Genomic DNA, 15,752 nt, shown 5'->3' on the forward strand with positions numbered 1-15,752 from the left:
GCCTCATCTGGGTGCTAGGGTGAGCCCCTCCTTTCCTCTCGCCCGGCATGCCTGTTGAGCCCACCAACCACCGAGAGACTGGGGCTACGTCCAGACTGGCAGGATTTTCCGCAAATGCTTTTAACGGAAAAGTTTTTCCACTAAAAGCATTTGCGGAAAAGAGCGTCTAGATTGGCACGGACACTTTTCCGCAAAAGCACTTTTTGCAGAAACGCGTCCGTGCCAATCTAGACGCGGTTTTGCGCAAGAAAACCCCGATCGCCATTTTTGCGATAGGGGCTTTTTTGCGCAAAACAATACCGCGTTGTCTACACTGGCCCTCTTGCACAAATGATTTGCGCGAGAGGGCTTTTGCCTGAACAGGAGCAGCACAGTATTTCCGCAAGAACACTGACAATCTTACATGAGATCGTCAGTGTTCTTGCGGAAATTCAAGCGGCCAGTGTAGACAGCTGGCAAGTTTTTCTGCAAAAGCAACTGCTTTTGCAGAAAAACGTGCCAGTCTAGACACAGCCAGGATGAATCTGTGATTGGGGGTGGAGGGGGTGAGTAAGCAAATAAATCTCTTCTTCAGCTGTAAGGGCTCCTGGCTCTAGAATTAGTACAAAAAACAAAAACAAACAAAAAAAAACAACCCCCCCCCCCCCACCGCACTCAAAACAAACAAAACAAAACCAACCCAGAGGCTTCTGCCAAGTTAAGTGTGTGGGGGCCATGCTGAAGAAATTGACTTGGAAGGTTTTTTAGATTATCTATCAGTAACTGTCCATCACTGTCCGTTTCCCCTGGAATAGTGATAGAAATGTAGCCCTGTTAGTCTGGTGTAGCTGAAGCAAAATACAGGACGATGTAGCACTCTAAAAGACTAACAAGATGGTTATAATAAACCTAAAAAACCATCTTGTTAGTCTTTGGAGTGCTACATAGTTCTGTCTTTTGTTTCAGCTACACCAGACTAACACGGCTGCATCTCCATCGCTGTAGAACTCAGAGTTTGATTTAAAAGGTTGTGTCTTTGGGCGTGCTTTATTGGCCGCCTGTGTTTTAACAGTTGTAAAGCTTTAGAATGTCAACATCTTCTGGCATTAGATAATGATTGTTTTCTCCCTGCCCTTTCCTTTCCCTCAACTGTGAAAATTTGAATCAGTAAAAATGAAATGTTTATAAATAAACTTATAACCATCAAACTTATTTTAAAAATCAAATTATGTGAAGCTTATGAATTTGCCAGCCCAGGTCTCTGCTGTGCATAAGTGTTTCAGTGGTAATCAGCCCCTGGGTTTAGTGCAGGCTGGAGGAGTTTCTGTCTTTAGAGCAGGGGTCTCCAACCTTTTTAAGCCTGAGATCACTTTTTGAATTTAAATGCAATCCAAGATCTACCTCTTACCCAAATACCCTGGCCCCGCCTCCTTTGTGCCCCTTCCGTAGCCCCACCCCCTGCTCACTCCAGCCTCCTTCATTTTCACCAGGCTGGGGCAGTGGGTTGGGGTGCAGGCTCTGGTCTTGGATTAAGGGATATGAGCTAAGATTGGGGCAGGCAGTTGGGGTGCTGGAGGGGGTTCTAGGTGCAGGCTTTGGGAGGCTGGATGCAGGGGTGCTCGGGGTTAGGGCAGGGCCTTGGGCTGCAGGAGGTAGTTCATGACTGGGGTAGGGTTTTGGGATGTGGGCTCCAGCTGGGCCTTGCTTATCTCAGGTGGCTCCAGGGTGGTGCAGTGGGGCTAAGGCAGGCTCGCCCCTGCACCACTTCCAAAAGCAGCCAGCAAACTCCCTCCCAAGCCCTGTTGTGCCCCCTCTCTGTTCTGTGGAGATAGGCTACAGGGGGGTGGGGGGGGGGGAGGCTCCTTGACATCAGCATTCTCCTCTCCTTTCCCGGCACAGCAAGGAGGATCCTGAGAGGACAGTTCTAGGGCAAAGGGCAGGAGATGCACAGCAGTGGAGGGGATGGGCAGCTGAAGTGCTGGCACTTGGGATCCTCTTGACCAAACCAGTCAAGATCATCTGTCAGAGGCACTAAGAACTACCAGTTGATCCTGATCTACTGGTTAATGACCACTGCTTTAGAGTAAGTAAGATTCACTACCAGTATCTCTCACTCTTTTTAAAGGAAAAACTAAAAAATACAACTAATAGTCTAGCTGCACCTTCAAGACTAACCAAACATGTAGATGGTATCACGAGCTTTTGTGGGCTTTGCATCTACATGTTCGGTTAGTCCTGAAAGTCCTCCTAGACTATTCCTTGTTTAAGTTTCTCAAATTACAGTCGAACTCAGCGACCTCCCTGATCCTTTCAAAGGGATATTCCCCACTAGCACCACATAGGTTTATTTTATGCTATCAGCTACGATTGGGCCCTACAGCCACAGGAGTATCCTTGAATGCCCCAGGCTCGTATTCTAGCTCTTGTTGATGCAGCAACAACCATTGTTGCATTGTGAGACCTAGAATGCTCAGCTGCTGCCATTCTGTTACATCAATGGCACCAGCTGTAATCTCGGTGTGTGTGTGTGTGTGTATCTTCAATCCCTCCTTACTCCCCTCTCGAGCAGGGATGGGGACCAACCCTGACCTGTGCTATTACCCACACCTCTTCTAGGAGCACTTTGTGGGTAAATAATGATTATCCCCAGCAGTGAGTAGCATTTACTACCTGAAAACTAGTTATTGGGTTTCTGTTATTACATCCTTAAGATGCTGTTTCTCTGAGTATCAAATAGTGTAACTAAGCGAAACAAGCAAGCCACTAAGGTCAGCTTGTAAAGACAATGCTCTGCTTAACTCATCCTTCCTGCAGAATACTACTTACGGTGAAATGCCCTCTCACCGTTAAGCCAGTACAACTGTTCTCCTGTGACAAACCTTAAGAAATTACCCTGAAAATCTGGAAGGTCACATAGACAAGTGGTTATCTGAATGATAATATTTTGGTTCTTTAAGCGTTTATACATTTTATTAGCTTTTACATACTACAGATAGATTTGCTGGGTTCAAAAGGCATTTGGTAATAGCACAGCCATAGGGGTTTAAGGCTAGAAAGATCCATAATATTCATCTATCTCCTCCTAACGCAAGCCTGAAATTCACCAAGTAGTTCTTGCATCCAGCTCATAACTGGTCCTCTTTGCATTCCTGGTGATAACCCCATGAAACAGATCTCATTATTACTGTCTTCTTGCTGCTGGCTATGCACTATTTATGTCCCACCCAGACAAAGCAGCTTTTTCAACGAGCCTCTCCCTCCCCCCCAAAAAGTGTTTGACTGGTGCCTTTCCTACAATACTGAGTTTTACATCACTTTTCTTACCGAAGGATCCCAAAGTACTTTACATTATAACAGTATTGATACTTCTGCACAACATAGCAGATTTTTGAACCAGAAATGGGGCACTTACTCAAAATATAACATGGCCTTTAACCTTTTACTGGAGGTTTTTAAGTACAGGTTAAACACCTGTCAGCAATGGCTGAAGTCAGGGGCTCTCCATTTTTTGGGGTGAGACCCTCTGAAAATTTTTCAGGCTGTTATTCCTCCCTTCCCCAAAAATATCAACCCCTCCCCTTATTTTTCCACTGCTGCTGGCAGAGGCAGTGCCTTCAGAGCTAGACACCTGCCAGCACCCACTGTTCTTGCAACCCCTATTTCAATAATATTGTGACCTCCCTTTTGAGTTAGAAGTCTACAAGTGTTTGAGGAACATGTGTCCTGGGAAGAGGGGGGAAGAGAAGAACAGGAAAGGTGACCTTTTGAGGTCCCTTTCAGTCTACATTTCTTTATATTCACCGAACATGGTCTTTATTTTTTTAAAGCTTTCCTAACGAATTTTACACAAACTGCATGTTCAGCCGATACTGACACTTGTGGGATTTGAACCTAGCTTTCCAGATAACCCAGGGATTGTCTAAATTAGTGTTTCTCAACCCCCTGTACCTACAGTTTTCAGACAATTTTTTTCCTACCATTACAACACATTTGTTTGAACAACTTAATCATAGCCAGCTGGGCGATTAAATTTTTGGGTGTAAAAAGTGCAAAAATCAAAAAATGCTGTAAAACTTAAAACAAAAATCCAGTTTTCTCCCAATTTCAGTTGTGTTGACATACCCCCCAGACTTCTCTCTAGTTCCCTTAAGGGTACTCGTGCCACTGACTGAGAAACACTGATCTAAGTAACCTAAGGTGTTACTTAAGGATTTAGTAAAACCAGTACAAAAAAAGGGCATAGACACGATTTCATATTAAGCTAAACCACAGAAAGATCATCAAGACAGTTTCAACTGGCAATCATGTGTGTGGCTCAATCACATACATGCTTTAAAGCTGCAATTCAGCTTCACTCCAATTAGGGATGCAAAATCCGTTAACCAGGATTTTGTGGGCAGGTGGCTCCTCCAGCCCAGCCTTGCCTGCCATGATACAGGCTGCTCCGGTCAGGCTGGGCTCAATCCGCCATGCCAGTGGTGGGGGTACTCAGACTGGGCCCACCACACTACGGATGAGGAGTTGTTCCAGCCTATGCTAGGGCACCCCCGCCCATAGCGTGGTGGAGGGCTGCTCCAGGCCGCTAGCTAACCGGTACCTGTTAACATCTCTAACGTAAATTGAGTCAGATTACAATTTTAGAATAATTAAAACTCAGGTGTTGCTTGAAGCTTAGCCCTCCAACAGATACTAACAGACTGGGAAAGAGGAAATTCTCTTCTATAATTACTACAAGCACATAAAAAAAAAATCAGCTGACTGACAGACACGGAAAGTCATTTATAGTAGGATCACTCTGAAAAGCCGTACTCAGATTTCTGTCTGATGCAGCATAAATGCATTAGCGGACCTGATACCTGCCCCAAAGAGCTTACCCTCTGCTCTTGCTTTTCAGGTTGGCTGCCTCTCTACTTTGCAAGCTTCGGGCTATGTTACATCTTGATCTTCAGCAGTATGTTTTACTTTCAGTGGAAGAAAGTTGTCCGCCGGGAGCAACGGGCGAAAGCATGGGTGGAGCTGATGAGGAGTGAAACATTCTTCCCCAATGCAATCGTTCACTGGGCAAACAAGAGAGCTCATTATGGGATTAAAGCAGAGGTTTGCACTCCGGAGTCCAGAGCCAGCCCAAAGCAATATGGCAAAGGCTTTGACAAAGACGACAACTCAGGCATTGATACTTTCCTTCCTTCCCTCCCAGGTGGGGATTCATACCAACTGGTATTTCAGGAACTGCCTTGTGTTCGTTCACTCTCCAATCTGCCACCCCTGCTCCCTCATTCAACTTCTTATCCCTTTTCAGCCATTCCATCTGGGACTGTTCCATTCATTTCTCTTCCCGACTTCATTCCATTAGGAGATGGGAGAGACCACTTCGGCAGCAGCAACTCTGCTTGTGAGATGTAACTCTTGGCTAGCCCGCAAAGGGTGCAGCCTTTGGCTTTGGGATGGGAACCCAAACGAAACATGGACACATTTCTAAAGTCAAATAAAACTGGCTACAGCATACTGTCATCAGAATACTTTCAACGCTGCCTTCTGTGTGTTTCCTTTGTTACTCACAGGACACTTGGGGGCTTCAGTAGAGATACTTCCCCCTTTGAGGGAATTCAACCTGAACCCCTCCAATGTCAACTTCCTATATGTACATCTCAAGTTAAGGTAAAACTGGTTATCTGATTCCTCCTCAGAACGCCACACAAGCCCATCTGCCCAGCCTGGCGGTTTGCTTTGCACTACTCTGACTAGTACAGAATACACCACCTCTTATTTCCACATCCAGACTCTTGGCCAAAGCTCACTCTCAAATAAGCAATTGAGAGCTTACTCCATCAATTAAATGAGTTGTAGCCCCCCCCCCCTTTCAGTTTAATCTTTTTTTTAAATTCAGCCTCACATACAAAACTGCTTTGGCATTTTTCATCCTGTCATAACGGGGGTTACGAAGGGCAATCCATACTAAAACCTTATTTTGTGTTGCTACTCAATTATGGAGAAAATGTCATGGCTCCATTTTAAAACTGGTGAAATCCTGGCTCCAGTGAAGTCATGGAGTTCGGACCTGGACTTTTAAAAGGATTTAAATCCTTGATGTTCAAACTCCCTCTGTCTTCAACTTAAGCTAGATTAGTTTGCCCATCAAAAATCTGCACGGTTAAAGTTAAATTGGAACAGAGTTTTCCCAATATTTCCTGGATGTTTTAAAAGTTTGAGATAGCCCGTTTATAAAAAGCCCCACTTTTTTTCCAGCTACCTCTAGTTTGAACAGACACACTTGTCCACAATTTTAACCAGTATTCGTAACTCCTTTTTGTCCTAATTATGGAAGACACTGCTGAAAGAATTGCCTCAAATATTGCTTTCCAAGTACAGGCTGAACCTCTCTAGTCTAGAACACTCCGGTCTGGAAACGTCCATTGTTCGGAATTATTTTAGTTAGCTGGATATTCACTCTTCATGGATGTGGCCAAGTTTCCCGCAGTGTCATAAAGTTTGTTTACAGCTACCAGTCCTGACTCAGTGTTCTGCGCTATTATTTAGCTCTAATTTACCTCTAAAATAGCCTCTAACAGTCCAGTAAGCAGTGGAAGTGTTGGTAATATTGCTAGACAATATTGACATCCCATGTTCCAGAAAATTCTCTCGTTCGCAACTGGTCAGGTCTTGAGGGTGCCGGACTAGAGAAATTCAACCTGTTTAGGGTATATTTCTTTATTCTTGTCTTCAACAGCAAACGTAGCAGATATAAAATTAAAATCACAACATTTTTCCCTTGGAAAGGAAAAATAGAATAAAATATTACACATAATAAATGTCAGTCAAAGTTTAATGCACTTCTGGAAGGTTCTCTTGATGCTATGGCGATAAGGGTGGGCTAAGACTCTGAACAGAATAAAAAGGATTCATCATCAGTTCCCATGTGCTGAAGTTGAACATTTAACACACCAGGGAAAGTGAAGCTGATTTCACATTTTTTTATTTTAACTGCTGATCACTCTAGCATTGGTTATTCCACAAATGATTTTGCACACTAAAAAATTTAAATATTTTATTTCGATAAATTAAACTTATTACATAATGACATGCGCAGAACTCAGTAGCTAAAACTAGCTTTAATTTACTCCATATACAGATCTCAAAAAGCCTCAGTACAGTTCCAAATAGGTCAAATTTTATTCAAATAAAGCCAACATTTCACTTATTGTACAGGAAAGGTCAGGTAAACTAAAATTCACAAAATGGTCCGTGTGTACTTTTGAGTTTAAAAACCAAGATTAGTAAATCAAAGTTTAAAAACAAATTAGCAGGCAAGAATGTAATGTATACAGAGAATAAACTACAAAAAAACCCAATGCAAAACAACTTGGAAATTATTTACAATGCTAGGATAGGTTCTAAAATGGGGTTTTAAGAATTCTGGACAATAATGGAGGCGCTTTAGTACTAGTTTAACAGGAGTACAGAGGCTTCTCTCAAGTAGATATTCTCAAACACAAAAGTCTACATCCCTATGGGTTTGTCTTTGCTTCAGGAGGACTCCACGCTGTAGCAATCAATCCACCAGGGTAGATTAGTGACTAGTCAAGACCCACTAAATTGACAGCCAATCACTCTCCTGTTGACTCCGGTGTTCTAGCAGATCGAGTAAGGAAGTTGACAGGAGAGTTTTTCCTGCTGATCCCCTGCAGTGTGGTCCCCACATAAATAGAGCTAAGCTGTGTCCATTTGAGTTAGCTTAAATCAACCTGTCCTTGTAGTGTAGCCCTGCCCTAAGTTAAGAGCATTAAAAGTCATAGTGATTGTAAAAGCCCATTTAATAAAGTGATGTACCTTCTCTCCTGTCCTTTCCCACTGCTTAGAAGCAACTTTTTTCTAAACTTCCACTGCTAAAACCTCTGTTGGGTTCACTTCTCCATCTACTCTCCCAAAGTAAACCCATCTCCTTAAAACCACCTCTGCTTCTCAGATGTAACACTTTCATGATAGGGCTTTCAATTAGTCAAGGTATAAAAGCTTTACTGCTACTTCTGTGGCAGCATCTCCTTTTAAGTATTGCATCCTAGTGACCATGGATGAGCCTTCCTAGGGTAACTACATTGGAATCCATGGTGTTAACCACAGTGAAAGACTACAATCTGGGATGCATGTATCTGCCGTGAACTAGCCCATGGTTTCATTTTGCAACAGCTGTTCTAGTTGTGCAGAAGGGGGCATTAAGGCCCATAGCTGACAAAACATGATTTTAAAAGCCATACCAGCTGTGGCTTGATGAGCCTTTTTGGCTTGATTTCTCACTAGTGGCAGGTGGTACAAATGTAGACCAGTCAGCTCTCCTTGCTTAGAGTAAATATAGGAAAGTGTTTAACAAGCCTGCAGTTACCAGTGACCTATCAAACACTAGTGTAGATCATGTCTTTGGACTTTCAGACAAAGTCTGCTACCTAACAATTTAGGCCAGCATATGGGTTGATAACATTAGTGGCAAATGAGAAGCAGTACAAGTCTTGACCATCTGGATACTGAGCAATACTTTGAGATGGGGATGGCTGCCTGCTGGCCCAAATTAAATGAAAAACTAGTCCGCAGTCCTATTTGGTTAAATTCATTGTACATGTTTATTTCATAATCACGGAAAGGCTGAAAATTTTGAGGCAATGCCAATTAATGGTTCTGGAGATGGCACTATGTATCCAAGACGCATACTAACCAAGGCTAATCAGTACCACAGAATGGTCTCGTGTCTTAGTGCTTCAATAATTGATCAATTCAGTACCACGGCCATATTTACAGATACAAAAATATTAGCGATCAGCAATATGCACACTCTCTTCAGAGAGTTTTGTTAGAGTAAGATTTCTCACTATGGAAGAGCCCTGCAAAATTAAAACAAAATACAAGGAAAATGTTTAAAGTTTTCATTATACACAATCCTAATTTTTACCTTTTAACTAAGTTTTGTTTCATACAAATAAATCTTCCAAAAATACTGTGCAAATTCTGACAAAGCTATGATACAGTATGTACAAATAAAATACCAGAATGATTATTTTTTTTTATTGCTAGAATTTTATTTGGTTAAGGAATTTATACAGAAGTGTATAAAAGGGGTGTGGAAACTGGTCAGAAGAAGCGAGTGTCAACTTCTACTTGGCTTAGAAGCCAGGTTATACTGCATTTCAAAAGTTCACATCAATGAAAGCATCTTCCTATTGGGCAAAGCCAACATGCCTGAAGCAGGACCTACAAGTGATGGTGAAATTGACTAGATCATCTAGGAAAGAGTTCTATTTTGGAAATTCTTGACTGATTTGAATACTTCCATAGAATATTTTCTTGTAAAAATTATAAACATCCCATTCAAAGTAACATAAAATTAACAACTATGAACAGATTTCCAGATAGCCCATGTTACGAGACTATCACTGTATTTCACAGTGCACTAAATCAATTCGAAAGACCAAATGGCAATATTAGTATGTTCTTCTCTGGATGTGGATGTTTGTTTCAAGGCCATAGCAAATTTAAAGAAGAAAATTTATATTGCACTCATCAATAAAAAAAATTGTTCTTACTCTTGCACCCACACCTGCCTTTTATCCCCCTTTAAACGAGAAGAATATACAGTCATCTGAAGAGCCTAAGAACTGTGAACAGTCACACAGCAAGGAAATTGCATGCAAGCTCTCTTTAGTGTAGGCTTTCCAATCTGTGGGTGACGCTGCAGCACAAAAGAGGCATGTTCAGAAACAAACTGCTCTTGGTTGTGGATAGCCTAACAGCATCCTGTTGAAAATAACCCCAATGACCAGTCAGGAAAACCATATTCATGCATAGAAGCCTGCCAGATACAGGGACTATAAGGGTGCAAACAATTTGTCATGATGGTAGCCGGCAGCAGCTTCAGGTGACAAGCTTGCTTTTAAATTTTAAGAGTCAATTAAAATGTTCCAATATTTCCCTCTTATAGCCACCCTCCTCCCACAAATTATAATCCTGAATGCAACAAAATTAGAACTGGGTAAGAAGCAGTTACCTTATCTAATACCAGTCGTGTCATTATTCTGATGGGCCCAGAATGTAAAAAACACCGAACAATTAAGTTTCTCATGCCTTACCTCTTCAACTGAAAGCATGAGAAATCATGCCTTGCATCTGCCTCACTTTGAACTCAAATGCCATCCCTGGATGCACTGGCAATTTAAAATCCAAGTGGAAACTGAAATACCCTCTGCCTACCGACTATCCGACATTTATGGTTTACACACCAGCATGGTTATCAACACAGCCCTGAAAACACACACCCCTACAATATGCATAATTTATCCTATTTCAAATATTTACAAGCAGAAAAGGCCTATCTTTAAAAGACAGATGTCTTCTGGCTCTATATAAAGTGCAGCTCTCTAATTTAAGGCAAATTTATGTGAACTATAAAACATGGGTTTGTCCCGGTGTACCAATTTAAACACAAGAATGCCCCTTAAGGGAAAGAAAATGTTGGGTGAAAATTCCTAATGTAGTTTGACTTTACGAGCTTCCTGGAATCTTGAAAGAACTTCCTAACATTATGCCATTGATAAAACCCTTTAAAAGTCTTAAATATATTCAAAGAATGCAAATTAAAAAAGGTGGCAACAAGTACATTAAGTTTAGCTCCAAAGATCTGAAGAACACTGCGCAATGTGCAGATGTAGCTTTTGCAGTGTTCAGTAGCTATAGTAAACTTCATCAATACTGTGTTTCTAAATGTGTTTGCTATACACCTAAAGCTAATCTCAGTTCTGGTAATGAATATTTTTCATCCCCGTCTGTATCAAATTCCTTCAAGCTCTGTGACTCCTGTATGGCAAAGCCAACCAGAGTTTGGAGATCTTCCAGGGATAGCTTTCCATCAATGCCTTGATCTGTCTTTTCAAACAAACCCTGAAGATCTGCAAGAAGGGTAAACAGCTGTAAGGAGCAAGCTCTTAAATTACATGAAATTATAGTACAAGTTCTGCTCCTATTTTACTACATTATAGGGCCCACTCCAAGCCTGGAAAGCTAAACAAAGCTTTAGAAGATGTTCTTTGTATACATACAGTAGATTCAACACAAAGCGCAAACCAGTAACCATGACAATTCAGATTGCAAGTATAAGCTCTGGTGAAGGAGTATTTCACTTAGTAAAGCTGAACACAAAAGCGTTTAAATTGATATTTCTACTTATACTTAACTCACTCCTACAACCAAACCTTGATAAAAACACGAGGACTTAGTTTACCATCCATGATAGAAGTCTTGGAGTTAAAGTTGCTGTACTTTCTATGCAGCTCAGATGGAGGGACAAGTGTCTATTCTCCACACATTTTCTGAAGCTAAAACATTACATTTTTACCAATGCCAATTTGCACCATCTTACAGCTATCTCTCGCACCCTTGACACCTTCCATTCCTCTCTTTCTCCCCCATCCTGCTTGATACATCTTGCATGAGACCCCTTGTACACAAAACAGTCTTTCATTTCATGGAAGGGCCCCCTCTCCTCCAAATCACTAAAGCCCATCTCCTTCCAGCTATTCTTCTTTCTCCTTGACTTGCCAACATACTTTCTATACCAGGGATGGGAAGTAATTTGTGATGGCGGGGGCGGGGCAAGCCAAGATTTTGGAAAGTGGCCAAGGGCTGCACTTTTCTATGGTGGGAGTGCAGGGTCTGGGATGGAAGTTGGGTGCACGAGGGATCGTGGGGGTAGGTACTAGGAGAGGGTATGGCGTCTAAGAGAGAGTTTGGGTGAAGGAGAGGATTGTGATCTGGGGCAGGGGACTCGGATGCAGGGTCCAGCAGGCAGCATGGGTGCAGGAGAGGATTCCGGCTTGGGAGAGGAGAGTAGGAGTGCAGTGTCTGGGAAGGAGATGTGACCTGGGAGAGGGTAGCGCAGGGGGTTTTGGTGATCTGGGGCAATAGGGGGTGTTGGCCTGGGCTAGTGAGTTGGGATGGGAGGGACTGGGTTGCTAGAGGTAGGCTCTGGCTCAGAGGTGCTTACCTAGGTGGCTCTTGGCCAGCAGCGCTGCAGGACCCCAAGGCAAGCTCCCTACCTGCTGCAACCCCAGGCTGTTAGAAACACCTGGCTGCTCCCTGTAGCTCTCTGCTCTAGGTGCCAGGGAGTGGGGGAGAGGATCTGTGCACTGCAGCCACCCCCAGCACAATTTCTTTGCTCCCACTGGCAAGTGTCCCCAGCACTCAGAGCAGTGCCATAGGGAGCAGCCAGTTGTTTAAAGCGGGGCGAGGCTGTTCTGTGTCTGAGGGTCTTGGTAGGGTGGTCTGCAGGCTGGATCCAGTTCATGGGCCACATCTTGCCCAGCCCTGTTCTATAGGTTCCCTTTCATGAACAACTCCCACGTTCAGTCCGAGCGATATTATACAACTATGCACGGTCTGTTAGTCTGCGTGTACAGGAAGTGTTTATGAAAATCAAACATGCAGGCCAAGATTTACCTTTTATGGTGGCAATTCCTGGTAACGACAAGCGTCTTGGGTGTCCATTTCTCTCCATGTTGCCTCCAACCGATCTTGATGCAAGTTTTGGAAGATTTGGAGGCTTTGATGTAGCAGTCTGCATTTTCCCAGCTGTTAAAAATTTTACACAAGTGTTATAAATGCTTGCAGTTTGACTGCACTTCAGGGCATAAGCAGTTCTCTAGCTGAGGGGCTAAAGAACAAAGTTTCCTAATGGCTAGATTAGGGATTTGAAAGTGTAGCCGTGAACACAGTTAACCAATGAGCCTGGGCAGCGAATGAGGCAGAGGCAGCAGTATGGGAGCGAGGGTGTGGGAGACTGCAGGAGGGGCAAGCAAGTAATTTATTTGAACACACACATTTTAACACCCCTAGGCTAGAAACCATAATTGTCCACTTCAGGGTTTCTTGCACCTTCGTCTGCATCATGAGGTGCTACATTTTTTGGAGATAGGCCATTTTCCTAATTCCTATGCAGATCTCACTGTTGCTCTTCTCTCTTTCTGGTGAGAGAAAATCCTCTTTTTTTGGGAAGGAACTACCAAGTTTACCAATTATGCAAATGAGAATTAGCAAGATTCAACTACAGTAGAGAGTGGCCATTTGACATACATGTTTGGAGGACTGGAAAGAGCAGTACACTTAATTTGGCTACTAAGCACCAATTAATATTAAAATGACTTCATGGCACTAAGACTACTAAGCAACATTTCATTCTATGCGAATAAGGTCCTATATATTTACTTACATAAATGGAAATGAGACACGGCATAAGTTTAGGGGGTTCTTCTAAGCATGGTGGGGAAACCTCATTTAATTTCTCCACATTATATTTTGAACTCGAAGCAAGAGCTCTCTGTTTTAGTACCATCAAATTCTTATTATTTTAAACAACACATGGTCTTTGACTAATATAGTAAGAAAATATTAATTATTCACCTTTGCTACTTATTTTTTGAACTATAAAGTAATCTTTCAGATTTACATGACATTACTACACAATAGTCTCACCTCTTTTTGATGCCTCAAGAAGTTTTTCATTTTCTGGCTTATTTGTGAGAGCATTGATCAGCTGAAGCTTCTCTCTTAGTTTTGATACCTGAGAATCTACGTGTTCTATTGTCTGCACAAAACAGGAAAATATTTCTTAAGAACAACCTTTCTTCGGCAAGTACAGCACAGCAAGTAGAGAGAATTCACTTTACAACAGAGCTGTATACTTCTGAGAGGCTGTGTGTGTTTCCAGGACAAGGAAGTTTTAGTTAAGAGGGAACAAAAAATTTCAGGGAATTATATTCCATCTAAGTACTACACAGGCTCTAATACCAGAACTTGGATCTAAAAGAACAGGCAAAAAATACTTCTTACATTATCTATTTCTAAACAAAATCAATCTTTATTTACTACTATTATGTATCTAAATGTAAAGTGTCTAATGTGGACTAAAATCTTTGTTTACTACATTTTCCCAATGTGCCATGGAGCAAGCTTTTGACACATTAGTTGAGCTGCACAGGAAGGTTTCAACTGCTTATTTTATAAGTGCTCATGCATCGCTGATTGTCGTGGTGGGATTCAGAAGTTATAAATTACCAAATTCCTGTCAAATGAACTGAAAAACCTTTTAGAGAGAGTTCATTTGTCACATGGGACCTATTTTGTTAATTTTCTTACAATGAACATAGGATTTAAGCCATGTACTAAAATCCAACCACCACACGCACAACTGAACTTGAGATCTTGTTCATAAGTTAAATCAACTCACTGAATCTTAGGATGTCTTAGGAATTATTTCAGCCATCTACAACAGCATTCCCTCTATTTTTTCTAATCATGTGCAGAATAAATGTTATGTGCACCTAGGCAAATGCAGATGTGCACTACCAAAAGAAACACATCTTACTGGCTGTGGGCACACTGAATCTCTCCTGGGTGGCCACCCAAGCACTCATCTTACAGGGAACACTGATCTAAACCCCTTTTAAATTTTACCACACTCTCCCCTTCACACTTTTTGCTCAGTCTATCCATTCTCTGGCCCTTATCTCACAGACTGGGCATATAAATCAAGATTACACAAGAGTTACAAAAACATGGTTACTGAAGGCATTTGTTCTATAGCAAATACCACTCCGAATATTACAGGCTTGTTGTTTTTTAAACCAGTGCACAAGCATTTCTTGTGCATCTATGCACCCTTCACCGTTTATATACTGGACACAAAGGAATGAACTCTTTTCCAGAAATAACTCCCCAGCCTCCACAGTTCAGCTCTTGCTGCATAATCAGAGTGTTGTTTTGTTTGTCTATTAGAGATGCTCCCACTTAGTCTTTCGAGTTTGTTACTTGAGGGAAGGTTTTTGCTGAGCCATAAAACATGCCATGTTTGTCCTGCTCTCTATTAGTAAAATGTTGATGTGCCAAAGGCTGTCTGCCAAGTCTCTGGCTCCTCTGAGTCTCCTCAAGTTGCAATATTCCTGTTGAGTGCAGCTACCTTGCAAGTTGCAGAGGGAGATGTAGTTACTGGGCATCTGGATCCTGCAGCTTGAATCATGTGCACACTTTCATAGATTTCAAGATGACAGAGTCTGACCCTATTACTAATTTTGTTCCATCATAAATCTTTTTTTGCTCATACAATGTTGTGGGAAAGTTACTTTGCTACTTCATTGTCTTTGAAAATATAATTAGTATCTGACTGACCCAAATAAATATGATTGGAAATGACTAATTGCATGATCTACTCATCAACATGATTTTAGATTTCTCTGTTTACCTTTATATTCAGTGCTTTTTCTGCCCCAGTTGCATTCTCTGGTTGATCTTGGCTTTCCACCTTTGGGGAGGTAGTTATATTACTCACCTGAAGAAAAAGGAAAGACATTTGCTTAAAGTCTTCCATTATGAAGTTGGCTTCCTCCATGCATGTAGTAGTAAAAATAGAATCAAATTTACAACAAATACAGAACCACATTAATATTAAGAGGTTAATTCTCATGATCACACTATGTGAAACATATTTCTGAAGAATTTCCTGCATGGATTTGGCAACTTCTTCTGCCTTCCAACAAATAACTAAGACCCTGCAGGCGAAAATTGGATTAAGTAATATATTTAAATGAAAAGAACAAATATGGCATTGGAAGTCTTACCTTATATAGTCTTAAAAATTAATTTCAGCACAAATTTATTTGTACGCCTTAAATGTTAATGAGATTTATATAATGAAATTCTTACACAGTGTTCCATCAGCATATCCCTTACACTTGGAAACCCTA

General features: G+C 41.7%; 2 protein-coding genes across 2 annotated transcripts in view; one reads left to right on the forward strand and one right to left on the reverse strand.

Moving 5' to 3' along the window:
• Positions 1 to 2,475: 2,475 nt before the first annotated feature.
• Positions 2,476 to 5,505, forward strand: TEX38 (testis expressed 38). Its single transcript, XM_025184863.2, has 2 exons — positions 2,476 to 2,631; positions 4,874 to 5,505. Exons 1-2 carry the CDS (start codon positions 2,616 to 2,618, stop codon positions 5,380 to 5,382), a joined length of 525 nt encoding a protein of 174 aa, XP_025040648.2. The 5' UTR covers positions 2,476 to 2,615; the 3' UTR covers positions 5,383 to 5,505.
• A 1,505-nt stretch (positions 5,506 to 7,010) lies between these two features.
• EFCAB14 (EF-hand calcium binding domain 14) overlaps positions 7,011 to 15,752 on the reverse strand; it is a 29,528-nt gene continuing 20,786 nt past the window's right edge. The window contains exons 8-11 of the mRNA XM_075935921.1: positions 15,251 to 15,337; positions 13,486 to 13,597; positions 12,454 to 12,585; positions 7,011 to 10,907 (exon numbers count right to left, since the gene is read on the reverse strand). Of these exons, the coding sequence (XP_075792036.1) occupies positions 10,732 to 10,907; positions 12,454 to 12,585; positions 13,486 to 13,597; positions 15,251 to 15,337 (507 nt within the window). The 3' untranslated portion in view covers positions 7,011 to 10,731. The remainder of the gene's footprint in view (positions 10,908 to 12,453; positions 12,586 to 13,485; positions 13,598 to 15,250; positions 15,338 to 15,752) is intronic.

This window comes from Pelodiscus sinensis, chromosome 9, assembly GCF_049634645.1.
Source record: "Pelodiscus sinensis isolate JC-2024 chromosome 9, ASM4963464v1, whole genome shotgun sequence".
NCBI lineage: Eukaryota > Metazoa > Chordata > Testudines > Trionychidae > Pelodiscus > Pelodiscus sinensis.